Below are 27,301 nucleotides of genomic sequence, written 5' to 3' on the forward strand. Positions count from 1 at the left end.
TGTTGGATATTTTCCCTTTACTAGTTTAGAAGTTATACACGCTATTTCAGCTATTGTTTTTTTTAATGTTTATCCTACCAATGTTAACATAAACATCCAGATCTAGAGTCAGTCAGACTTTTTCTCTCAAATAAGACAAGGATCTTACAACATTTTTTTGGTGATAGTTTTACTGAGTTTATTCACATAACATAAAATTCACTCATTTAAAGTGTAGAATGTAAAGTTTTTTAGTATATTCACAGAGTCGTGCAACCATCACTACAATTAATTTTTAGAACATTTTTATCAACCCCAAAAGGAAAGTGTAACTGCTTAGCTATCACCTCTCTGTCCCCTTACAGCGCCCCCCAACCCCTGCCCGCCCCCAGCCCTAAGTAACAACTGATCTAATATCTATCTCTATAGATTGGCCTGTTCTGGACATTCCCTATTAATGGAATCATAAAATATTTGTCCTTCTGTGTCTGGCTTCTTTCACTTAGCATAATTAAAAAAAAATTTTTATTGGAGCATAGTTGATTTACAATGTTGTGTTAGTTTCAGGTGTACAGCAAAGTGAATCAGTTATACATATACATATATCATTAGCATAATGTTTTGAAGATTCATCCATGTTGTAGCATCTATTAATATTCCATTTCTTTATATTGGCTAATAAAATTCAATTGTATGGATATACCATATTTTTTTTTATCCGTTCACCTGTTGGTAGACATTTGGATTGTTTCCACTTTATGGCTGTTGTGAATAATGCTGCTATGGACCTTGATGTGTCACTTTTTGTGTAGACATGTTTTTGTTTTTCTTTTTGTTTTACTCTTGGGTATATCCATAGGAGTGTATATGCTGAGAAATGGGGTTACAACCTGATTCTTTTGCATGTGGACCTTATAATATTTTAACTCTGTTCATCACCCTCAACTTATATGCTTATGTTGTCATGTATTTTAATTCTGTATTATTTTAGCTTTTCTTTTAAAAATAATACAAAACATTATTATTTTATGAAAAAAATGTTCATTTAGATTTACCTACATAATTACCACTTTCTTTGCTCATTATTTTGTATTGTGTCTCGGGCTTTCCATTTGACATTAGTTTGCCTTTGCTGGAATTATATCCTTTAAAATGCCCTTTAGAGATGATCTGCTGATGACAAACCCTCTTAGTTTTTCTTTGCCTAAAAATGTTTGTATTCCTTCTTCATTCTTGAAAGATATTTTCACTGGATATAAAATTCTTGGTTCATAATTATTTTTCTCCCAGCACAGTGAAGATGTAATTTTACTATATTCTGTCTTCCACTGTTGCCTTGAAAAGTCATTAGTCAGTCTTAACTTTCACTCCTTGGAAAGTAATCTGTTTTCTTTCTGATTGGTTTTAAGATCTTCTCTTTGTCTTTGGCATTCTGCAGTTTTAGTAGGATTTGTTTCAATGTTTATTTGTTTTGGCTTATTCTGTTTGAGAGTCTGTGGGTACATGTCGTTCTTCAGGTTTCTGAACATTCTTAGCTATTATGCCTTCAGGTATTTTGTCTGTCTCCTCTTCTTCTTCTAGGACTATGTTTAGAGTTATGTTAGTTCATCTTACTCTGTTTTCCACACCTCTTAATCCTTTTTGTTCCTATCTTCCACTTCTTTGTCTACTATGTTGCATTTTGGATAATTTCCTCAGCTCTATATTCCACTTATCTCTTTAGCTGTCTAATCAGTAATTAAACATATCAGTTAAAACTATCAATAGAGTTTTTAATTTCAATTATTTTTCCCTTTTACAAACCTAAACATAGTCTATAACTATTCTGAGGTCCTTAAAGCTCTGTTTTCACTGGCTCTTGGCTTATTTACTTGTGTGTTTAGGTTTTGTTTTAAATATTACTGTTGTTATTGTTCTTTTATTGTACATTGCTTATTTTCTTTAAAATGTTATTTGTGGGAATTTTTTGAGTCCTGGATTTCTCTAGAGAGGATTTGTCTTTGTTCTTGCCAGGCGCTTGAGGGCTACCAGTCTGGAATCATGCTAAATAAAACTCTCAACCTAACATTTTTGGATTACCCAAGTAGTATAAATTTAGACTGCAAACCCACACGAGGGCTGGCTTCTGGTTCCAAGATTTTAGTGGAACTAACTAGTTTCTCCCTCTACTACCCCAACTCATCGTTAAGATTTGAGACTGGATTTTCCTTACCATTCTAGGGGTGGGGTAATTTGTGTTTCCAGTACACCTTTACACTGAAGTGTGGCTTTTTGGGGTCATAGATCTCTTTAAGTACTAACTAGCTTTTGTTATTACCAGAAATGGAAGTCCGGGTCTTGTTTCCCAACCCTCTTATGTCTGTGTCCTTCCTGTTGGGGGCAGTCAGGAGGATGTTCTAATTCTATTCATTGGTTTGACCATCTATCTGTTCTCAGTGCTCTCCTGAAATATCTCTATCTAAGTTGATAAATACCTACTATATGTCTGTCTAGTATTGTACTAAGTTCTATGAGGTATCTGGTAGCTATTTAACCTGTCACATAGCTAATAAAACATTAATATTAGAGGTCGTGAGCCCTTGGGGCACTGATTTAAACCATCTTTTGATTTCTGAGCCCTTCTAAACCCTAGAAATCAGCATTTAGAGTGAGGTGGGTATAAGTGCATGAAGGCAGGGACCGTTTGTATCTTGTTCATAATAGTTGACACATAATAGGTGCTTAATATATATTTGTTGATTGATTGATTGAATGAATGAATATGTTGGTGTCTGGGAGGTCATGGAGGTAGATTCCAGTGTTGACTAGTTCCCTTGGCAGTACAGTTAGAAGATTCCAGGTCTGGGTTCGCATAGTGGGGATGGAAGAGAGAGGATAATATTTCAGTAGCAGGGGATCAAACCATCATGGATTTGAGTCATTTGTAAATCAGGGGTTTCCTCTGTACTGTAAAGGGCCTCAGCACATATCAGGGTACTATAATGTAGGTCAGTGGGTAGGAACATGGACTCTGGAGTCAGATTGCCTGGCTTATATCCAGGCTCTGTAACTAACCTTGGGCCACTTATTAATCTCTCTGTGTCTTAATTCCTTCATGCAAAAAAAGGGGATTATAGCATTTATCTTATAGAGTTGTTTTTTGTTTGTTTGTTTGTTTAAATTTATTTATTTATTTATGGCTGCGTTGGGTCTTTATTGCTGCGCGCAGGCTTTCTCTAGTTGCGGCGAGCGGGGGCCACTCTTCGTTGCGGTGCGCGGGCTTCTCATTGCGGTGGCTCCTCTTGTTGAGGAGCTCGGGCTCTAGGTGCACGGGCTTCAGTAGTTGCGGCACGTGGGCTCAGTAGTTGTGGCTAGTGGGCTCTAGAGCGCAGGCTCAGTAGTTGTGGCGCACGGGCTTAGTTGCTCCACGGCATGTGGGATCTTCCCGGACCGGGGCTCGAACCCGTGTCCCCTGCATTGGCAGGTGGATTCTTAACCACTGCGCCACCAGGGAAGTCCCTATAGAGTTGTTTGAAGTGTTAGTTAATACAAGTACTTAGGACAATGCCTAGCCGAGAAGTGCTATGTACCAGCAATTATTAATGATTATTATTGTCTTTATTGTTGTTTTGAACACTAGTCACATCATTATTCTTGTCAGTACATTTTCCTGGGAACTGCCTGTCATTTCTGGGAGAAAATATTCTAATCTCACACCTACCATTTAGACTTCTGGAGGCTGACCTACTGTAGTATTTCCCCAAGTGTAAGTTAAACACTCCTGCATCCAGATTACCTTAGGGAGCCATGTTAAAATATAGAATGCTGGGACCCATCCTAGTAGGTCGAAAGGATTCTTTCTCTAAAAATTAGTGACGAAAATAAAGATTCTGCACACTCTCTGTGTGTTGGATTAGCCAGGAGCTGCTGTGAGTCAAGTTTATCACCCTTCAGTGCTCGTAGAAAACCTGGGAGCAGGCTTGGAGACTGGGAAGAGATTGAGAATGGGAGAGTTAAACAGAAGAGAAGAAAAGAAGTAGAAAGAGAAGTGAGCAGAGTCTACTCATGTCAGGAGGTTGTCAAATACCATCTTTTGGCCTCTTCTCAAGGGTCATGCCTCAAGGGGACATGTGACATTTGCCTTCCCTTGATTTAGGGATTCCTGAACCTGGCTCCAGCTTGTAGCTTGTAGCCTGGTGTTGGAGACAACAGGGTAGGGAGGCCTGGCGCACTGGTTGCCTTCAAGCAAGGGCCCCCAAGGAGTAGAAGATTAACCAGACTCCCTGGTTGGTTGGTTGAGGGAAGTGGGCTGGCTACTGAGTGCCCTTGAGCTGTTTTGACTGGGCTAAGAGCCAAATCTCAGATGTGTTTGTCTCTCCCTTTGCTCTAGTGCTAGTGTGGGGTTGGCCTTATTTCAAGCCATCTGATGCTCAGGTCCTTTGAAGGCGCTAAAATCGAGCCAGATGGCATCACAGACTGCTTGGGCTGATGAGGGGCTGGAAGTTTAGTACCTTTCCTCTCGTCCCTTCCACTCTACATGGCTCACATTTTCTGTGTGGATCTGTAACCCAAGGCCGAGGAGAATGAGGCCTTGGTCCTGTCAGTGGTGCAAAAGGCCCTCATGGGGCCCCTTGTCACACACCCTGAGCAGGGAGGCCAGCCCTGGCTCAGTCATTCCGCAGGTGTGGTTTGGCCTCCACACATAAGCTGACTGTCTTTTGACTTGCAGCTGCCCTGGTTCCTCTGTAGGTCTTTTGAACAATCTCTGTCATTACCCTTTCCCCTGAGTTCTGTGGAGAGAGCCATACAAATATTTACTTTCCCTCCTTGAGTAAAAAGTCAAATAACGTGTTCAGGGCTGGACTTCTGTGTCCTGAAGTACCTTCTTGTGTACTCAAAGCTTCTTTCCTTTTTCCACATGAAATTCGAGCTTTGGCTCAGTCTGAAGAAGTAGTAAATCTGGATTTGGTGACTTCGGAGCCCCCTGGGGTCTTGGATGGCTAGTGCCTATATGGTGGTAGCTGGGTGTAGGGTCAGGCCTTCAGGCTTCATAGTAGACCCTATTTCTGTTCCATCAGGGGAACAGCCTGGTGTTTTGATATATAATAGACAACAGTGGTTAAGATTATGCATCCTGGAGCCAGGTTGCCTGGGTTCACATTCTGGCTCAGCCTTGAGACCTTGGGCAAGTTATTTAATGAAACCCCTACCGCTCTTTCTTTTTAAACAGACCTTTGGTGCAAAGGTCTGTTTAAATCATAAATCATATTTATAATTCTCGATTCATAGCAAGTTTCAACATTGGTCCATTCATGGCATGCTTTAATTTTATTCATGAGTACGTTTATTTATTCATGGAGAGTATTATAAACAACTATGAACTCAACCCAACAACTAGCCACGTTGATAATAACTTACAGACGTAAGCCTATGTGCTTCCCCCATCCTGCTGCCTACCTCCATGCCCACCACTGTGAACCACTAGCCTGAATTTTGGCTATTATTCCTTTTCTCTTTTTAAAAGTAATCTTATCCCTCTTCTCATGTACACAGAAAAAATATATATATATAATATACATTATATATAATAAAATATGTAATATTTTATATATGTAAAACAGTCCTAAATAAGGTATTATATAATTGTAGTTGCTTTTTGATCCTTATAAAAAGGGTATTATGTTGTATGTAGTCATCTGGGATTTGCCTATTTTATTCAACATTATATTTGTAAGATGCATCCCTATTATTGAGTATAAATGTAGTTACATTTTCACTGTGGTGTAACATTCCATCGTAGAAACATACCACAGTGTCTTTCTCCATTCCCTTTGAGATGGACATTTGGCTGTTGCCAGTATCTTGCTATTACAAGAAACCGATCTGTCCTCAATTTCCTCATCTTAAAATTGGGGAATAAAAATAGGAGCTACCTCATAAGTATGTGATGAAGATGAAAGGCGTTAATACTTGTGAAGTGCTTAAAACAGTGCCTGGCTCATAGCACACGTTTGGCCAGTGTATTCGTTTCCTCGGGCTGCCATCTCCAATACCACAGACTGAGAAGCTTAAACAACAGAAACATTTCTTCACAGTTTTGGAGGCTGCAAGTCTAAGGTCAAGGTTTCAGCAGTGTTACTTTCTTCTGAGGGCCTCCCTCTTCGGTCCTAACGTCCTCTTCTTATAAAGACACCAGTCAGACTGGATTAGGGCCCACCCATATAACCTTATTTTATCTTAATTACCTCTGTAAAGGATCTCCAAAGAGTCAAGTTCTGAGGTACCGGGGGTTGCCTATTACTATTATTATCATCATTATTATTATTTGGTCAGAAGCCCAGAGTTTTCTTCCCTGCCTTTTCAGAAATGACTTTTGATACCAGCAACAGTACTAAAGAATGGCACTTTGTGGTTTCCCAGGATGATAGGCAGCGGCTCCTAAGTCTGTTAGAGGTGAGAGGAGAGGAGCTAGGAGGTTTCATTGTCACCTTGGTTAAAGGAAACTAACCAAGCAAAGTGAGGCCTTGCAGGCGAGCCAGTGGCTGACTGACCCGAAATTGCCACTCAGTAAAGTTCTGTGGGCTTGCCAGGCCTGGGCTGCTGTACCAGGAAATACACTTACACAAGTAACTGCACCACCAGAGCAAACAACGTCTTTCACGGGCTCAGAATATTTTGTTTGATATTAGGGAGCTAGCAGCCACAACTCTGTTTTCCTGCTCTCCCTCTGGAAGGCTCTGAGCACCGAGGAGGAAGTCAGGAGTAGCCCTGATAGGATTTGGATTCCAAAAGGAAGGAGCAGCTCCCCCGAGCCAGTTGCCCACCCTTCCCTCTCTCCACATCGGACCTTGAGTGTAAGATGGAATTCCATGTGCCCGGTAGGACTGTGGGCATCTGTCCGTACTGGGGGTTGGGAGTGGGCTCACAAGGGAAGATACAGTGAGAACAAGGGACTTGGGAGGGGGTCTGTAATGTGCTCAGATTAAAAACTAGAAAAAATTCACACGAATCATCCGTAATAGCTTACTGCATCCTCTTGGTTAAGGATGTCTGCAGTACAGAGATAAGAAGAATATAACATGAAAGTTCTCCTCCACCCACTCCCCAGAGATAATCGCTGCTAAGGTGTACATTCCTCTTGTGACCTTTTTTTTTTTTTTTGACTTTTAAACTTTCAGCTACATGATTAGTAAATTAATGCATTAATTTGTCATAAAAATCCAACTATACAAATACATAGAATCCAAGTCTAAGTCTCCCCTTCCCTATCCCGACCTGTCCTCCCCAGCCCTCTTCCCCCACCCAGTTTGGTAAATATCATTCCAGTCCTTTTTCTATGCATTCATAGTCATCTAAAAGTACAAAGACTAATTTGTCCTTTTTATTCTACAAAAAGGATCATGCTGTGTTCGATACAGATTTGTTCTGTTTTACCTACAAATGGTTGTACCTCCTTTTTTGTAAATGGTTGCAGAGTTAATCTTCCAGAGTGTTTTTTGATGACTCTCCTGCCAGTGGACATTCAGTTAGCTTTTTTGTTATTAGATATTATTTTGTTATTACAAATAATGTTGCAGTGAGTATCTTTATGCATACAGCTTTGTTCATACATGCAAGTGTCTCTGTTGGTATAAATTTCTAGAAGTGAACTTAGTGAGTCAAAGTGAACGGGTATTTAACATTTTTTATAAATATTGACAAATTGTGCTCCAAAATGATTGCACCACCTAAGTGTCTATAGACAGATGAATGGATAAAGAAGATGTGGCACGTATATACAATGGAATATTACTCAGCCATAAAAAGAAACGAAATTGAGTTATTTGTAGTGAGATGGATGGACCTAGAGACTGTCATACAGAGTGAAGTAAGTCAGAAAGAGAAAAACAAATACCGTATGCTAGCACATATATATAGAATCTTAATAAAAAAATCGTTCTGCAGAACCTAGGGGCAGGACAGGAATAAAGACGCAGACGTAGAGAATGGACTTGAGGACACGGGGAGGGGGAAGGGTAAGCTGGGACGAAGTGAGAGAGTGGCATGGACATATATACACTACCAAATGTAAAATAGATAGCTAGTGGGAAGCAGCCGCATAGCATAGGGAGATCAGCTCGGTGCTTTTTGACCAACTAGAGGGGTGGGATAGGGAGGGTGGGAGGGAGACGCAAGAGGGAGGAGATATGAGGATATATGTATATGTATAGCTGATTCACTTTGTTATAAAGCAGGAACTAACACACCATTGTAAAGCAATTATACTCCAATAACAATGTTAAAAAAACCCCAAAAAACAAAAACAAAAACAAACAAAAAAAACAAAATGATTGCACCTTGTTTTTTCTTCCAGTTAATTATACCTTAAGATTTTGCCATATTAGTTCATATAGATTTACCTTCTTTAAATTTATTTACATTTTAAAAACTTCCCAACTTCTTATAAAAATTTTCAAACATCCCGAAGAGTTGAATTAAGGGTATAGTGAACGATGACTGTATACCCTCAAGCTAGATTCAACAATTACTGTTTTTCCCTATTCACTTTCTTTCTTTCTTTCTCTGTGTAAGTTTGCTGAATCATTTCCCCTCAAATTGCAGACATCTTGACACTTCAGCTCTAAATACTTCGTCCTACAGCTCCTAGGGAAAGGAACATTCTCTTGTATATCCACAATACCGTAATCACACTCAAGATAATTATCAACAATTCTCTAATACTGTCTTCTTTATCTAATAATCTGTTTATATTCAAATTTTCCCAATTATCCCAGGAATGTGTTTTTTAAGTTTTTTTTTTTTTTTTTTAAATCAGGATCCAGTCAGGTTTCAAGATTGCTTTTGTTCTCTCTCTTCAGGTTTTGTTTATTCACTTTTTAAAATCTAGGAGCAGGTCCCCCACCCTCTCATTCATGACATTGACATTTTGGTGAATCCAGGCCAGTTGTTTTGCAGAATGTTCCACATTCGGGATTTGTCTGTTTGCCATGGCACCTTGTTGTTTTTCATGGCAGCATGGTATTCTGTTCTGTGAATGTATCGTGGTTGAGTTTTAGGTTGCGGGCATTCCTTTTGTGGTTCCTCTAACAAGTGGTATTTAGTCCCAAAGAGTTTGAGGTACCAGTAGCCACAGTAGAAGTCTGTGGTCAGTTAATGAAGATAAAGTGTTCCAAAGCCAAACTTGGTTGGCAGGAGAATTACCGAAGGCTGCATCCTTTCCCCTTGAAGGGAGATAGATTATTGTTTTAGTCTGTTCAGATTCCTATAACAAAATACCATAAACTGTGTGGCTTATACACCTCAGAAATCGATTTCTCACACTTCTGGAGGCTGGAAGTCTGATCAGGGTACCAGCAGGGTCAAGTGCAGACCCTTTTCCGGGTCACAGGGCAGGAGGGGCTAGGGAGCTCTCTGAGGCCTCCGATTTCATCAGGACCTAATCTCCTCCTAAAGGCTCCACCTCCTAATACCATCCCATAGGACATGAATTTGAGGGAGACACAAGCATTCAGACCATAGCAATAATCTGTTTTGATTCTCTGATTTCTTTGGAGAGGCTGCAGTCTGGGGCTCAGCTGAGAGCAGGGTCCTGTCTTTGTGACCACCCATCCTCACTTTGCACTTCATCAGCAGCCGTGGACCCTTTTGGTAACACAAGTCCCCAGCTGGCTAGGGGAAGCTCCTGGGTTGTGAACTTCCCCCGCTCCCCGCACACCCCTCCCTCGTGCAGCTGTTCTCACTTCAGCTCGTCCTTCCCTCCTCATTTCCTGGAGCCCAAGGCTAACGCTTCTCTCTGTGCTCTGGCTCCCAGCCTTCCTGTCTGCTTCAGGACCTCTCACCATCCGGCGCCTCCTCCCCCTCTTGCTTCTTCAGCCTCCCTCTCCCCACTGGCTCCTTCCCTCCATCTATAACTATGTTCAGGTCTCTCCCAATTCTATCAATACTCCCCTTGAGCTACGACTTCCATCCCTCGCCATCCATTCACTCTTGAAAGAGTACCATGGACAGGGGTCTGCAAAGTGGGCTGCATAAGGTGTTCTGTTTGGGTGCATAAAGAGAATATCAGCATTTCTAGGCCTTTTAGAATTTCATCCATTTACTTTTCTCTGTTTGCATTTCATACACATGTATATCATTTGCCTTTCAACTCTTCTCATCTTCTCCAGCCTCCTTGAGATCCAGACCCACATTCCCACTGATTTATGGGCATCTCTGCGAGGTTCTCACACTGGGCTCACAAACTCAGCCCGGTCTCAGCTTTTCTTATGCTCCTCGTCCTCCAACCTGCTTCCTTGACTGTCGGCCCCAACTTAGGGAGGAGTCCCAACATCCCACCAGCCACCTAGGCCATCAGCCTGCGGGTCATTTTTGACCTGTCCTCTTACTCCTGCTTACCGCCCCCACCCCCACCCCCACCCCCCCGCGTCTGTGTCAATTACTCAGTCCTGGTGATTCAACTTCCTTACGTTCTCTCAAACCTGCCCATCCTCTGTTCTCTCGCTGCCTCTGCCTTCAAGCTCGATTTAGACATTTCTATTCCCAGTCCCTGACACACAGCCACCAGTTGGAGCTCTGCACAACTGTACATCGTACAGGACCGTCCCTACTGTTAAGGAAAAATCAAACCAAATCCAGTGCTTGATATACAGGTCCTTCCATGCTCTTTTGCTGTGCTGATGTTATCCCTTTATCTGTTAGCTTTCTCAACCAGACTATGAGCTCTTGTAGGGCAGGGACTGTGTCTTCATCACTGCCGTGTACCCAGAGCCAGACACATTACCTGCCACCTAGGAGTGTCTCAGTAAATGATTTTTTTTAATTGGTTGGCCGAGAGTAAGAATGAGACTGTCATGGGTGAGAAGAGGAGAGCAGTATTGATACTCCTTTGAGAAATAAAGAAGTCTCCAGGAGAAACTCTCTCTTAGAGATGGGCCAAAAGAATGGATTGAGCTGGGAAGCTAAAGTTATCCTAGTAGTTGTCTGCTAAAATAGTGATTGTGACTTAGGGCTGTGGGCAGGCCCAGGTGCCACCATCTCTTGCTGGAGTCTCTTGCTAGGGCAGAATAGTCAGGTGAAATGAGGTCCAGCTTTTGACCCAGAGAGACCTGGCATTAGTCTTGATGGCTGGAGTTGAAATCCTGGCTTTACCACTCACTGGCTGCATTGACGTTGAAGAGGAGGATTATAATAACAGCTAGCATTTATTGAGTACATATCATATGCCAGCACGGGGCCAGGAACTCTACACAAATTATTTCACCTAATTTCATCACAACTTGATGAGATAGCTTCTATTATCATTCCCACTTTACAAATGAGCCAACCGAAGCTCAGCAAGATTGTGATTTGCCCAAAGTTGCATAGCAACTAAATGATGGAGCTAGAATTTCAGTCTTAACAGCCTGACTCTAGGCTGGAGATATTCATTTGGGAGTCATCAGTATATAGATGGTATTTAGAGCCAGGAGCCTGAATAAGATGATCTAGTGAGTGAGAGTAGATAGAAAAGAAAGCCAAGGACTTGGTTCTGGGCCCCTCCAATATGTAGAGGAATTAGGAACATGGAGGTCATTGGTAACCTCAATCAAAGCTATTTCGGGGGTTGGGGTGTGGTAGGTATGAAAATTTGATTGGAGTGGATGGAAGGATAATTCAGAGGAGAAGAAATGCTGGCAGTGAGGAGAGAAAAACCATTTGAGGAGTTTCTCTATAAAGGGAAGCAGAGATATGGGGGTGATAGCTGGAGGGTGCAGTGAGATCAAGAATTTTTGTCTCTTAGGAAGGGTGGGAGGGAGACGCAAGAGGGAGGAGATATGGGGATATGTGTATATGTATAGCTGATTCACTTTGTTATACAGCAGAAACTAACATACCATTATAAAGCAATTATACTCTAATAAAGATGTTTTAAAAAAAGAATTTTTGTCTCTAGATGAACAACTTTGTAGCTTGTTTTTTGATGGGAATGATCCAGAAAAAGGGGACAAATTGCTGGTGGTGTGTCCCCGAGTAGACGAGAAAGGATAGGATCTAGTGCAGGAATGGGGACTAGCCTTAGCCAGCAGCATGGATGGGGACGGTGCAGGGGGGAGGGCGATGTGGAGGTGGGAGCTCGTTGATGTTCTCTTCCAGTTGCCTCCTTTTCCCCAATGAACTAGAAAGCCATGCCACCAGCCAAGAGGGAGGATGGGGGAACGTTTGAGGAACACAGGAGAAGTTGTGAAACAGTGATAGGAATTGTCCAGGAGAGAGGAGAGTGAATGGATTTGAATGTAGTCGGATTATAAGGTCGCATTAAGGGCCCGCTCAAAGTTTGCAGTCATGAATTTCAAGGGTTAACAGCATAGCTTTACGTTTTTCTCCAGCCGTGCTTACTTGCATGGTAGAGGCACAGAAAAGGGTTGAGAATGTATGGAAGGGAGTGATGGGCAAGTATAGAAGTGAGGACATGAGGTAGGTGAGGGCCAGCAAAACAGTGGAGGATCAGGAGATGTGGGTCCTAGTGAAGGGGAAGAATTATTAGTCGGGATATGAGGGGCGCGGAGTGATTGGGTAGATAGGAGGTGGTGGTTGGAGAGTGGGGTGCATGACAGAGTTTATGGAAGGGTTGGAGGTGTTGGCAGTGACAGGTATGACCATGGGGATAAAGGGCTGAGGTGAGATGGAGGTGAGACCCTCGAGGGGAATGGAGTTCAAGGCATTAGAAACCAGTGTGTGCTAAATATTGAAAACACGGGAATTTTGACAAAGGCATGTTGGACGGCAGTGACAGGGAGGGTCCAGAGTTGAGAGTAGTGGGTGGGAGAGACTGACGACATGAGGTTCAGATCAGGGCAGTGGTTAGGAAGGAGACAGCATTGAGGGGCAGACAGGACCCCTCCTGGCCCAGGGGTACAAGGTGACATGGGAGGGAAAGCACCCACCACTTGAGAGGGCTGTAGGGATAGCTGTGTCCTCAGAGGGGCGACCAGATTTTCATCAAAGTAAGAAGGTCAAAGGACCGCTCAGAGAAGAGTTTAAAGATGGAGGGGATTTTGCAAATGATAGTGGGTTCCAGAGGATAGAGGGGAAGCGTTTCAAGCGTTGGGGAGCAGTGGGAGGTGGTCTCAGATTCGGGCTTGTAGAGAGCTATATGGAGGTTAGAGCTCAGGTGTTGGGCGGTGACCTGGGAGTCTTGGGCTTCTGATGGTAACGGAAGTACCCAGGGACATACGGCACACTGGGATGGGCGGTCTTCACGGCAGAGTGTGGTGGTGTGGCTGTCAGAGGGCGGACGGTCGGTAGGAAGGAGGTCAGGGATCTCGCCATGGATGGAACCCGTGTGCTTCATATTTCGGGCAGTCCGATTCCAGAGGCCTGGAGAACTTTGCCAGTCTACTCTATTGATTCTGAAAAAAGATGTTGACTTGGACGTGAGAAGGAAGTTATGACTTATGTAGCTTAAAATGTTTTTATTGCCTTTGGCTTTCAATTGCAGTGATGTAGGACTTTCTGTCTAAAGCCTCGGGAATCCCCCAGCTGAAAAGGAGCCCAGATATGTACATTAGACTCGAATTCCAGATGTGCGTTCTGGAGGGCAGAGATGAATTAGCCAAGTGGAACTTCTTCTGGGGGAAGTAAGACACTTTACAGATAGTGTTTATGAAACGGGTATCTTGGAATAATTAAGTGAGATAGGACACATGAAAGTATTTAACACAATGCGTGGTACATAAGTACTTTCTAAATATTCTTTGTTATTAAATGTCCACTGGTAGGTTCGTGCTCGCGTTCAGCTCCCTTCCTCCTGCCACTTGTGTGGTTTTCTTAGGTTGCCCTCCTTCTCTTTCATCCCTTTCCCTTCCTCTCCCTGGCCTTAGCCGTCAGCGGTGCCCACACCTAGTTGAACACTCTCTGTATCCTTCTGAGGTAGAGAACTCTTGGAATAGGGGGAGGGGCCGCCCTCAGAGGAAAGACGCTGCTGATGGGGCCGGTCTCCTGGCCACCCCAGCTGAGATCTGTGACCGAGGTGTCTCCAGAGCCCCGGTGGGAGCTGAGAGACCTGTATTGCAGGCCGAGCTTGGCCACTGTGAGGGCGGGGATCACGTGAACGGGGAGGGACCGGGCCCAGCCCCCAGGTGGAGGGCAATTGCTGATCCTGCTGTTGCTAATGAGCTTCTATTACCACTCCCCTTGTTAACAGGGCCTCAGCTCCACTGCGCATCTCCCCTGCGCATCTCCCAGGTGTCAGGCGTTTGTGGGAGGGAAGGAGCGGGGCACGGGGTAGGGGAGTGTACAAGCTAAGAGTATAAACTCTAGAGCCGGACTCCTTGGGTTTGAATCCTGGCTCTGTCACCCGATGAGGCGTGTGCCCCTGGGTAAGTTATCTCACTTCTCTGTGCCTCAATTTCTCACCTCTAAAGTGGAGTTAATGGGAACAGTACAGGTGAATTAATAGGTGAACTGATAGTTAACAAAGCGCTTAATAGTTCCTGGCATGCAATAAGGATTCTACAAATGTTTGTTTTAGTAAAAATTTTTTTAAAATGTTTTTACAGCAATCTTATAACAGCATAACTATTTTAATTTTACTGGTGCCAAAACTGGGATGGAGAGGTTCAGTGACTTGCCCGAGGCCACGGGGATATTCACTGGCAGAATCAAATCTAGAATAGGAATTTGGCAGCCTCGAAAGTCCTTGCTTGCGGCCGCAATGCTGAACTGCCTCCCGGGACCTGCCTGGTGGGGAGTTTGCTTTCTAGAAGGGCTGTGAGGGAAGGGAAAGCAAGTGGGCACCGTGAGTCTAGGTGGGTAAATAGTGGCTGGCGTCTGAGACTTCAGCAAGGGGGATACCGCTTGGGGACCTGGCTGGGACCCCGGCGAGCCCAGTTCTCTGCTCCCTGCGGTGGGAGAGCAGCCTGGGTCCCCAGGCCCTGTTTCAGGGAGAGGTCTAGTCCCTTAGGCGCCAGAGAGCTGAGCCTTCCCGAGACCTTTGCCTTCTTGCCTGCCTTCTGTGTGACCGCAGTCCAGTCAGTTAATTTAAGATAGTAGAGTGATCCCAGACCACGTTACTCTGAGGGTCCCTGTGGACCTCTCAGGCCTCCAAAGTTACCTCCTGCTGGTGGTTACCTCCACTGTGAAACCCCATGACCCTTTAAAGCTATTATTCCAGCGAGGTCTACAGAGACGCTTGGAACCTCATTTCTCTTTCTGGGATTTTACATTTCCTTCTGTGAGCATAAAATAATAGTCGAGCATCATCTGGGTCCTTGGGAAATTTTCCTTCTGCGTGGGTTTTTATTTTCAAGAGCCAGACCGGTGACTCTGTCCAGGGTCTGCAGTCATCTCAGCTCCCATTCTGGGAGCTCTGCCATCTTTCGGTTTGGGCCCTTGGGTTCCTGGGTGTGGGGAGCCCAGAACTGGGTCCTCTCATGAGCTCACAGGTTTGGTTCTGTGCTCGTCCTGTTGGACACAGTGAGGCAGCTGACCCTTGCCCTGGGTGTCCTTGTTTCTCTGGGCCTCCCCTTGGCCGGGGTGGGGGGAGGTGTGTGGGCGTGCGTGTGTGTATCTGTGTGTGTGTGTCTGTGTAGGGCTGTGTAAGCCCCGGAGGCCAGGCCTCTTGCCAGCGGCTGCAGTTCTTTTCCCAAAATTGAGTTAGCCGCTCAGCTGTTTCCACTCTCCACCCACTGCCAAGCGCTGCAGCACGGTCCCCGTGCCAGGTTGAAAGCGCACTCTGCTTTGGTAATTTAGAGCTTCCATTTTGAGAGAGATGGGAAACAGGAGTGAATGAGTGGGCACGTTGGATGGAAGGAGGGTGGGGACATTCTTTTTGGCAAGCCACGCCAGAACTGGCCCAGCTGCTTGGTCTTCACCCAAAATTAGGGCTAACCCTGGACTGACCCCAAGTATCCAGTGGAGAAACTCTTTATTCTTGGATCTAGACCTAACCAGACCTGGCAATCAATATTTTTTAATCTGCAAAATGGGAATAATAAATCCTACCCCATATGGTCTTCATGTCAAATGAGAAATAAGCTTTTAAGTAGGCCATCAGCTACTCACCAGGAGCAAGAAGTGACGCAAGCTTGTGTTTCTCCAAGTATTTTTCTGCAGAACACTAAGTGCTATTTTTTTTTTGCAAAGGCACTGGCTAAATAAGTTTGGGCCACACCGGATAAACAGTGTTAAGCAGCCTTCTTCTTTGCACAGACCCCACAGGTCCTTAATCTACCACTAATATACATGGTGAATCTCCAAGGGGATAGATTGTAGGTAACATTTCTTAAATTTTTCGCCAAACTTTCTCAGTGGAGCAGTTTTCGAATACCGTCTCTGCAAAATACACTTTGGAAGATGCCAGCGTAGGTCATAGGCATATTCATTTCATTCTTTTTTCTCTAATTGCGAAGGGAGTTGAACTGGTTGAAGTGCATGGGGTTGCTAAGATGTGGGTCCTTGGGAGCGAGGGCGTTCAACTTCAGAATCTGTTGGAATGAGTGCTTCCTGCTCTGAAACACCTCTCTCTCTCCTGTCCTTACAGCTCCCCTTTGAACTGGAGATTTACTACATTCAGCATGTTATGCTCTACGTGGTACCCATCTACCTGCTCTGGAAAGGAGGTAAGGCCAGCAAGCCCCGTCCCTGTGCCATCCCGACACCTAGCCTCACCCTTCCGTTTGGGGCCCTCACAACCTCTTGGGTGCCTATCAGGATCTTGAGGTGCTGCCTGCCGGGTCTCTGCAGACACCAGGCAGTGGGAAAACGGGCACGGATGAGGCCCACAAAGAGCCTGCTGGCTTTCCAGAACCATCCTTTGTGTGGGTGAGCTCGGTGCCACTGACGGCCTGTCCTAGGGCCGGGGCCTCGGGCTCTTCGTCCGTGGTGGCGATGGGTTTTCACAGAGCCTCACGCACTCTGTCACTCGCTTCTGCTTGTGCCTTCTCCCGGCCTCAGTGTGCAGCATAGGGTAGAAGAAGAGAAGGACCTTGTGCTTTTCTCATTATACCCATCCTCTCAGAACTAAAAAAGGTATCGAAAGGGGCAAGAAGTCCAGAAACTGGGATTATGGGATTGAGGGAAGAGGCAGGTGAAAGAGCAGTGGCCTTCATGGAAAACAAAGCATCGAAAATCTTCATTTGATCATGAAGGGAGAGATCGCCAACCTGGTCAGGAAGCTGATCTCTTTGTGACCTCACAATGACCCTTAAATGATCCCCTCCCTCTATTATGTAGTAGACAAACGAGAAGGGGAGACTGGCTGTGAGAGCCCCCTTCTCGAAGTTCTGACCTTCCCGGAAGGTCCTGTACCTGGAAATCATCCTCTTTTAGTCATAGCCACCAGCCTCTCTGTCTTGGTTGCTGGGACTTTTCTGGGAGACCAACCTCACCCCAGGCAGCAAGGGTTTCATTTCTATCACATGAAGCCACATGGACCCTAAAACCCACTGGGAGATCGTTTGGAAGTTGTGCTTCCTCTAACTCAGGAATTCTAGCAAATCTTAAGAACTCCTGACACGAGGGAGCCTCAAGGACCAGTCAACCGGGGGACATGCTGGAGGATGCGAACTGTTGCTCTCCATGGAGTCTACTTACAGTCAAGGGTCCCTGGTTTCTGTCAGTTAGGACTCTTCTTAGGACCTGTCTCTAAATATTCTTTGAAGCTGTCTTTACCCTGTATAGCCACTTGGGGTCTCACACTGTCAAAGAGCACTTCCTTTTAATTTGCACTAAACACACTCTTTTTCCCCACTGAGCTTTAAGAGAGGTCTGACGTTCCAATATCTAGGTGACCTGGGCCATGTCTCAGGTCTGTCCCCTGTGGCACAGGAAATAGCTTCCTAATAATATGTTAAGTCTCAGAGATACACTCATTCTGAAGGGAACCAAGCAGGAAGCTGTCCCAGGTCTCCAGGGCCCCACCACTCATGGTTCCTGGTTTCTGAGGTGTGGGATGCAAGTTCTGGCCAAATGTGCATGGCTATTAGTTAAACCTGTTTGTGCTCTGAGGTGCCATAAAAGTCTGTCAGTTGGCCGAGCCAGAGTGGTCTGACACGGAAAATACCCAGTAGCCTCTACGTCCCCCGCCTCTTCAAAAAATCCCACCATCTGGGAGGCTACACTTTCTAGAAGTGGCTGATTCCACTGCAGCCTTCTGTTGAATCTGTTGCTGCACTGTTTGGGGGAACTGAGCTAATAAGGAAGTAGGGATTCCAAAGTCTTAGTTCCAGTTTACTTACTTGTTTACTGTGAGTGAGTCTTTCGCCTCTCCTCTGGTGCCTGGCCTTGAAAAGAGGTTGTAATAGTAGTAACAGTAATGGCAACCACAGTGTAACTATCAATGCCTACTTTTTATTGAGCGTTTTCTGTGCAGGATACTGTGCTAGGCATGTTTTGTGTATGTTCCCATCACAACTAACCCGGTGAAAAATCCTCCTTCTACAGAGGAAAAAAAAAAAAAATCAAGGCTCGGGAAGGTTAGGTACCTTGCCCCGCAGCTTGGATTCAAAGCCTGGCCTTGATTCTCTCACACACCATGTTGTCCTAAAAGACAGATGTGTGTCTCCTGACCACATCAGGCTGGGAATCAGCCCTCCAGCCCGCCCTGCTTCAGCCAGTCACTCAACACAGACAGGCGCACCTCATTTTATTGCACTTTGCTTTATCGTGTTTTTTTTTTTTACAAATTAAAGGTTTGTGGCAACCCTGCATTGTCAGAGGATGGTTAGCATTTTTTAGCAATAAAGTATTTTCTAATGAAGGTATGTACTTTGTTTTTTTAGCCATAATGCTATTGCACACTTAATAGACTACAGTATAATGTAAACGTAACTTTGATATGTGCTGGGAAACCAAAAAATGCATGCGGCTCACTTTATTGCGCTATTCGCTTTATGGCCGTGGTCTGCAACCAAACCCGCAGTAACCCCGAGGTGTGCCGGGATTTGTTCAACACCTACTATGTGCAGAGCATTTGTGCTAGTGAATCAGAGACGAACCAGAAAGGCCCAGTCCTTCCACAGGGAGTCCCTGTCTGAGAGAGAAGACAGACAGGTGTAATACAGCGTGACAAGTGCAGCTGTGAGAGCGTGATAGGATTTCTGAAGCCTTGTTCGCCTTCCCTACTTTACCATTTCTGGGCTCTTGTGTGCTCTTGGCTTCCTTTCTGGCTCTTTGCTGTCATCTGCTGTTCACCTGGGGGAAATTATGAGCACATAGAGGAAAAAAAAAATCTGGGTTTCCTGAGGTTGGTTTTACCTTCACGTGAGCCTTGGATGTAGGCCTTGCAGAGGGGGCATGCATCTGGAGTGAACAGTGGGAAGAGTATTCCCTGAAAACCAAAAAGCTGAGAGTTTGGGGCTTCCCTTCCCTAATAAAAGTCTTGTAATTTTCCAGAAATAGCTGGCTCAGGAGTTTTTACCCAAGGCCAGACAGCTGTCCTTTAGGTACCACCCATGCCCGGGAACCCTGTTTCCCTGAAAGGCAAGGTCCTGCTTCTCCTGTGGTTTGGGGGTGTCTGGGGGGTGCTGAGTGGGAATCTCATCCCCCCCCTCGTTTCTGCAGCCCTTCGGCACCACCATAGTAAACGTGACCTCCCCTGTCCACACTGCTCTGTTCTTCCTCCAGCCGGGCTCTTTATTTCTCTTTCCTTTCCTCCCAACTCTGACTTTGGCCGTGTGCAACCCCACCCTTACCCCCAGCTCTTCACAGCACACAAAGTCCTCCCAGCTCTTGCCTGAAACTCCCTCTAACGGAGGCTGTTCTCTCCGCTTGGCCCTGTGTGCCGCGCGGCTCTCCACTGTCTCTTCCAGACCACTGTTTCGTCTCTGCCTTCTGTGACAGTGCTTTCTCCTCTACCATCCTCTCTTTTTCACTACCACCACCACCTAAACCGCTTGGTCACTTCTCCCACATTCCGCCATGCCTTTGGCCCATGGCTCTCTCACTATTTTCATTACAACTCTAGCCAGCATCCTGAGAGCCTTCCGGTGAGGACCACTCATCCCACCCCCAGCTTCTCAAGGTTTGGGCTTCTCAATTGCAGTGACTTCTGCCTCCCCTTTAGCCACCTGGCCCTTGCTTTCCACTAAAACTCTTCTATCTGAGATCATAAGCCTTTAGGTCCTTTTCTTTGACCCAAATATCTACTCCTTTCAACCTCCCCTTTTCCCCAGTAGGACATAACTTTGAGTGACTCTTGTGCCGCTATGACCAATTACTGGAACCTTCCCTTCACCAGCTCCTGAGAGTGTCTCACTCCCTTGTCCCTTCCACTGGGATTAGTGTCTAATCCCAGTGTCCAGTCTTGGTCTACTGAGAAAATCTCTCCGGTCATTCGGATTTGGGCCGCAGAAATCCCATGGTCTCTGTTATAATTGTGCTCTCAGCACCATCGCTCGCTTGTTTTCTATCTTTCACCGGCTCCTCCACACACAGCCCTCAGAAGTCATATGCCAGAGCTTTACCGCCCTCCCCAAACTTCCTATCCAGTCTATTCAAACTTCCAGTCCTCTCCACTTTCAGTAGATGTTCTCCCAACAAATGACTGGGGAAATAGAGACTTTCCGGTGGGAGTTTTCCCTCAACTACGTCTCTCCACTCGATGAGCTTCTTTAACCCCGCCCATCCTTAGGTTCCTCCCTCCCGTCTTGGAGGGAGTGCTGTTCCTCCTACTGGCTTTTCGGTCTTCCCTATTCTAAAAAACTTTAACTCCACACAACTCCATCCTTCATCCTCCCTGTCAGCTAAGCATCTTTAAAAAATAGTCCAAACAATATTTCCTGAATTTCAGTTCTTTGGACATCATAATTGTTGCCTTATTCATTGTAATCACCTGTATTATTATGTATGTAATATTTGATCTGTTGATTTTTCTTTTCCTAAAATATATTTGTTTTTAAGAGAAGGCTTATACTCTGTGAAATCCTGGATTCAGTACACTGGTTATCTATTTTAATACACCTTAAATATGTAACTTCTAAATTAAAAACAAGATGTTTATCTGTTTACTACTTGAAATCACCTCATGAATAGGACATAACTTTTTTTTTAACATCTTTATTGGAGTATAATTGCTTTACAATGGTGTGTTAGTTTCTGCTTTATAACAAAGTGAATCAGCTATACATATACATACATCCCCGTATCTCCTCCCTCTTGCATCTCCCTCCCACCCTCCCTATCCCACCCCTCTAGGTGGTCACAGAGCACCGAGCTGATCTCCCTGTGCTATGCGGCTGCTTCCCACTAGCTATCAGTTTTACGTTTGGTAGTGTATATATGTCCATGCCACTCTCTCACTTTGTAGGACATAACTTTGAGTGACTCTTGTCTGCATCTGATGAGCCCTCTTTTTACTTACGTTTCATTCATCAGAATGTTGCCGTCTGATGTCCACCCACACTGCCCACTTCGTCGTGGAAACAGCACTTCTAAAGATTACCAACGACTGTGTGACCAAATCTAATGGCCGTCTCTCAGGCTTCATCCTGCCCACACTCTTTGCTACGTTGGACATTGTTGAACACTCCTTTTTGGAATGTTCTACTCTCAGGGCTTCCAACATTCCCCCCGCTCCCAGCTTGCCCACCTCACCGACCATGCCTTTCCAAGTCTCCTGCAGGAGTTTTCTTTCCTCTGTCCTCCGAGATGTTGATCTCCCCCAGAGTTCTGTTCTGGCCTCACCTCTCGCTCTGCTACTCCCGGCATGGTCTCATGTGCTTACACAATTTAGCCACCAGTCTGTGCAGTGATGGCCACCACATCGCCCTCTGCAGCCCGGAATCTTAGGAGATTCCTTTTCATGTTGTTAACTCAAACATCTCCACCTGAATATCTCAAGCATACTCAAGATATGCTTGATGCTCAAGATATCATATCAAGATAGTCAAGATATCATAAGCTCATCTTGTCTGTGCACACTCATTATCTTCCCCATCAGCTCTGCTTCTCTTCCTGTGGCTTTTGACAGATAACACCACCAGTCACCCCAGGTAGAACCTGGGAATCATCCCTACCCTCGCATCTATTTCATCCGTTCATCTAACACATACGTCTTCATCTGTTTGGGCTGCCATAGCCAGATAGTACTGACTGGGTAGCTTTTAAACAACAGAAATTTATTGCTCACAGTTCTGGAGGCTGGGAAGTCTGAGATCAAGTCACCATCATGGTCACCTTCTTGTGAGGCCCCTCTTCCTGGTTCCTAGCTGGCTCCTTCTCACTGTGCCCTCACGTGGTGGACGGGATGAGGGATCCCTCTACAGTGTCTTTTATAAGGGCACTAATCCCATTCATGAGGGCTTCACCCTCATGGCCTAAGCACCTCCCAAAGTCCCCACCTCCTAATACGTTCACATTGAGGGTTAGAATTTTACCACATGAATTTTGGGGGACACAAACTTTCAAACCATAGCGACGTATTTACACGTGCCCTCTTTCTGCCAGCCTCTGCGCTGGCCATTGGGGGGCCCTGATGAGTGAAAATCAGATCCCACCCCTTCCCTCATAGAATTCATAATGTAGTGGGGGGAGCCAGATGTGAATTCAGTAATCACACAAATGGACGTATAGTTAGAACTGAGCTAAGTACTCTGAAGGAAAGGAACATGCTTTTATGAGAGCCTAGAACAAAACAAGCTGACTTAGTATGGAAGTTCTGGGGAGAGTTCCCTGAGGAAGTGACATTTCAACTGAGATCTCAAGGATGAGTAGGAGTTTACTAGGTAAGTGTAGGATTAAGGGAGGTGAACCCTTGTAACTGGACAAAATGGCAGATACGCCAGCACCTCAGCAGGAGGGAGAACCGGAGGGAGAGCAGATGACCCTGGGCCTGAGGGGCAGATATGGAGGGCTTTGTGGTCAGGGGTTTGGCCTTTATTCTAAGAGCTGTAGAAAGCCAGTGAAAGTTTTAAGAAGGGGCATAGCATCAGCTTGTTTTTCCTATTGATTCTTTTCTTGTGTAATTCATTTATATAGCTCTGTATCTAAGATACAGAAAGCCATTGTGTGAAAAAACACCTTCCCACCCCTTCCCCCATTCACAGCAACAAGTCCACAGGTTACCACCATTGTTGTTTTTTGCATATCCTCCCAGAATTTCTCTTTTTTTGTATATATAAGTAAGTTTTAAAAATATTTTATTTTCTTCTTAACACACACATCCCCAAATAGCATACCACACAACTGTTTTGTTGCTGTTACTATTTTGCTTAGCACTGTGTCTTAAAGAGCTTTCCAAGTAAGCCCATAGGAAGCTTTCTCATTCACAGCAGCATGTGTTCTGTTGGGTGGATGGTAAAATACAGGGTAATATAAATGGCAACACTTTATGTAGCACTGTGACGTGCCATTGTTTCAAGCTCTTCCCATACATTAACTCATTGAATCCCCACCACAATCCTCTCAGGTAGGTGTTACTGTTATCTCCGTTTTACAGATGAGGAAACTGATGCTCAGATAGTAAGTAGCCGAACCAGGATTTGAACTCGGTGGTGCAGCTTTTAGACACAACACAAGGCTACAACACTCTACTGTAATTTATTTATCCCATCTCCTCTTGATAGACATTTAGGTTGTTTCCAACCTCTCACTAAAATAAATAACACTGCACTGAACGACCTTGAACCTATGCCATTTTGCAGGTGTGCAAGTGTGTCTAAAGGATAAATCCCCCTAAGTGGAATTGCTGAATCAAAGAGTATATGCATTGGTAAATTTGATGGATATTTCCAAACCCAGAAAAGTTAGACCAATTTAAATGCTCCTTGGCAATGTGGAAGAGTGTCTGTTTCCACACAGCCTCACCAAAAGAGGCTTTTGGCTTATTTCCAACCTTTCCACTTTTTGCCCATCTGATGGGTAAAACTAATGGTTTATTGATCTAGTTTTAATTTGAATTTCTCTTACTTTGAGTGAGGCTGAGCCTCTTTTTACATGTTTAAATTGGCGTTCGATTTCCTTGTCCTTGAATTATGTGTTCCTCTCATGTGCTCATTCTTCTCATTGTTGTTTTTTTTTTCTTTTACAAAATTAAATCCTGGGAGCGCTTTATAAATAGGAGTTGGCCCTTTGTGTTTCGACCTGCAGATATCTTCCCCACTTTTGTCATTTGATTTGTAACTTTGCTGATGATTTATTTTTGCCAGGTAGGATGTTTACATTTCCATGTAATGTATCTATTATTTTATGGCTTCCGAATTTTGAGTCATGGGTAGAAGGCCCTTCCCTACTCCAACGTCATAAAAAAATATATCCCATATTTTCTTCTGCTGTGTTAGTAGTTCCATTTATTTTTTTTTATTATTATTTTTTACCTTTAAGTCTTTTATCCACTTGGAATTTATCCTGGTATTAAAGGGACCAGCTTTATTTCCAGATGGTCTCTCATTTGTCCCAACACTGTTTATCAAATAGTCCGGCCTGATCAGATCTGCTTGTGGAAAAGATCGTGCCGGTGCTGTGTACAGAGATCACCATGTTCTCCTACTTTTACCTCCTAGATGGTTCTCACGGCCATCCCCTTCCTGCCATCTCTAGGACCACAACCTTGGGCTGAGCTACCATGGCAGTTGGCTCTGTGTGATCTCCCTGCCCCCAGCCTCCCCCGCTCCTCCTAACAGCCCTTCAGTCCTGGCAACTCCCAAAGCTGTTTCTAAAGCCCGCATTGGCTCATAGCACTTCCCTGTTCGGAAACCTTCAGTGATCCCCCCTTGTCCCCAGAGCACCATACTCCCAGGGGCACAAAAGACCCTGTGTGCCCTGGCCCTGCCCCTTTCCCTTCGTGTTCCTCCTTTCCTTGTTCTCTGCACTCTGGTGATACCCAAATCCTTAGGGTCCCCTGAGTTTACTGTACAACTTTCATGGCTCTGTGCCCTTGAAAATGCCATGACTTCTGGCAGGAATACCCTTCTCTAGCTTGTTGGCCAGGAAAGCATGCCTTCTTCAAAACTCACCTCCGCAGTCACCTTCTCCAGGCAGCCCTCCAAAACTATTCTGTGGCTGAACTTGTCACACTGCAGTGCAGGTGTCTGTTTACATGCCCGTCACTCTAAGGACAGGAATTTTTCTTTCGTTCTCGATATCTCAGGGATGAATGAATAACTATATATCCACACACTACGCATTGCACATATCCTGTTATACATCTTACAAGCTAACATTTATTGTGCGCTTTCCATGAACTGGGCACTGGGTAAGAGTTTTACAAGATGATCTTGATCTCACTGAATCTGCACAAAGTTCACTAAGACTTACGGGGTCCATGACGTTGGATGTGGGGGAGAAAAATCACGTTTTCACTTGCATTAACTCCAACTGAAATACAGCATTTCCTTCAGTTCTGAATCGCAGACAGCAGCCCACAGTTGCATTTGCAGTACTTGGCATGTTGTCGTTAATATAAATCACAGATATTTTCTACTGATTACAGCTGCTACAGATAATCTTGAAAAATCATTTTCACTTCATCATCACCTCAATATTTAAAGACATTTATTATTTAAAAGTATTTTACTAACTGTATTTTGATAGTATTATTTTCTTTTATAACCCTGTATCTTTTATTTTAGATATTTATATTTAAAATACAGTTACTTAATATATAAACATAATATATTTAATATGTAATATATTTTATATATTTATATTTTAAAAGCTTTATTCTGAGAGAGGGCCCCAAACAGCCCAAGGGATCCAAGGTACCCAAAGGTTAGGCACCCCTGCACTAGAGTTTAAACTGGCATTTCAAACCAGGCAGGCAGGCGTCATGACCACACTGCATGTAGTTGCTGGATTTGACAGACTGTGGGTTCGAATCCTGGTTCTGGCGCTTGGGCTGGTGCCTTCATCTCTCTGTGTCTGTTTTCTCGTTTGTAAAATGAGGATTAGTAGGTGTGTTGTGAGGGGTCAGGGAGCTCATATATGTAGAGTATACAGAACAGTGCCTGACGCGTGGTAAGTGCTGTGTATTGTTGTTCTTATTATTAACCACTTAAACTGCCTCTCGTTAATTTCGCATCTGTCTTCCAACTAGACCGTGGGCTCTTGGGGTCAGGGTTGTACCTTGCTGACTTCTAAAGCCACAGGCTTGCAGATACGAAGTGCATGTTTGTCAGTGGATTTAACACTGCTGACACCCCTCCTCTTAGATGCCCGTTTCTCCTTTGAGCCCCACAACACCCCTGTCTCCAGGTTCTTCTCCTTCTCTGGCTGTTTCTCCTTGGGCTCCTCTCTGCCCTGCCTGCCCCAGAAATCCTGGCATTCCCCATCTATAGATGCAGGCCCGAGAAACACCACAGGTACTTTAGGTTAAACATCTGCAGTCAGCTTCCTCAATTCCGTGCTCCTCCTTCCATCCAACCTGCTCTTCTTCCTCTTCCTCTATTTCTTATCTTAGTGGCTCCACCAACCATCCAGTGCCAAAATCCAAGGCAGCTTCCTGGACCCCTTCCTCTGCCTCATCCCCTATACCAGTCGGCCCAGAAGTTCTGAGGATCCAGATTCTCAAAATGCTGGCCAGTTTGGCCCCCACGCCCCTGTCCTAGTCCGGGCTCTCAGCCTCCATTGCTGGGACTAGTACTTTGATTCTTCTCTCATCTCCCTGCCCCCTGATTGCCCCTACCTCCCACCCAGTCTCTCCTGCATCCAGTCTCCAAAATACCTTTCTAAAGAAAGCAAAGCTGATCAGAATTCACTCCACTGCTTAAAATTCCCATGCAGGATGAAGACCAAACTCCTTTACGTGGCATTCAAGACTGTTCACAATCTGACCCTTGCCTTTCTCTTTGACCCCATTTCCCATCACTTAAGAGTTCAACTCCCATTACTTTTACCTTCGAAGTCATATCTGCACCCCCCTCTCCCCTGTCCAATACACAAACCAGCTTCTCTACTCGGACCTGGCAAACTCAGCGTCCTCCTCTACAAGTTAGCTCAAAGGTGCTACGTCCTCTCTGGATCTGTGTCTGACTTTCCTAGGCAGCCTAAGGCACATTTTCCTGGAAGTTCCTTATACTTTTTATATTCCATATCTAATTGTTTATCTGTGCTTTGCCACTAGGTGGCAGTCTCGTCTTTTCATCTTTTCAGGAGATGAAGCTGTATTGGGTTGGCCAAAAGGTGTGTTCAGGTTTCGTTCGGGTTTTTCCATAACATCTTAGGGGAAAACCCGAACGAACTTTTTGGCGGACCCAGTAGAGTTAAAATCGTATTTTATTGTAATTTAAATTAATAATAAATCATTAAATTAATAGTGTTTATTATAATTCAGATGCTATAGGAGCAAGGGAGAGGATGAAGTCTTCTGAGGCCACACGAGTTTGGTCTGGGTAGCCGTGGGCGGAGGGATTAGCTGCCCCTAGTGCATAGG

The 27,301-nt window shown here is 44.7% G+C and overlaps 1 protein-coding gene across 12 annotated transcripts in view; it reads left to right on the forward strand.

Annotated features, from left to right (window-relative positions):
• The window catches only part of TMEM164 (transmembrane protein 164), a 160,311-nt gene that overhangs the window by 111,928 nt on the left and 21,082 nt on the right, over positions 1 to 27,301 (forward strand). For all 12 annotated transcript variants that reach the window (XM_059910123.1, XM_059910115.1, XM_059910124.1 and 9 more), the window contains one exon: positions 16,478 to 16,556. In XM_059910123.1, coding sequence (XP_059766106.1) covers positions 16,478 to 16,556 — 79 coding nt within the window. The remainder of the gene's footprint in view (positions 1 to 16,477; positions 16,557 to 27,301) is intronic.

This window comes from Balaenoptera ricei, chromosome X (assembly GCF_028023285.1).
Source record: "Balaenoptera ricei isolate mBalRic1 chromosome X, mBalRic1.hap2, whole genome shotgun sequence".
NCBI lineage: Eukaryota > Metazoa > Chordata > Mammalia > Artiodactyla > Balaenopteridae > Balaenoptera > Balaenoptera ricei.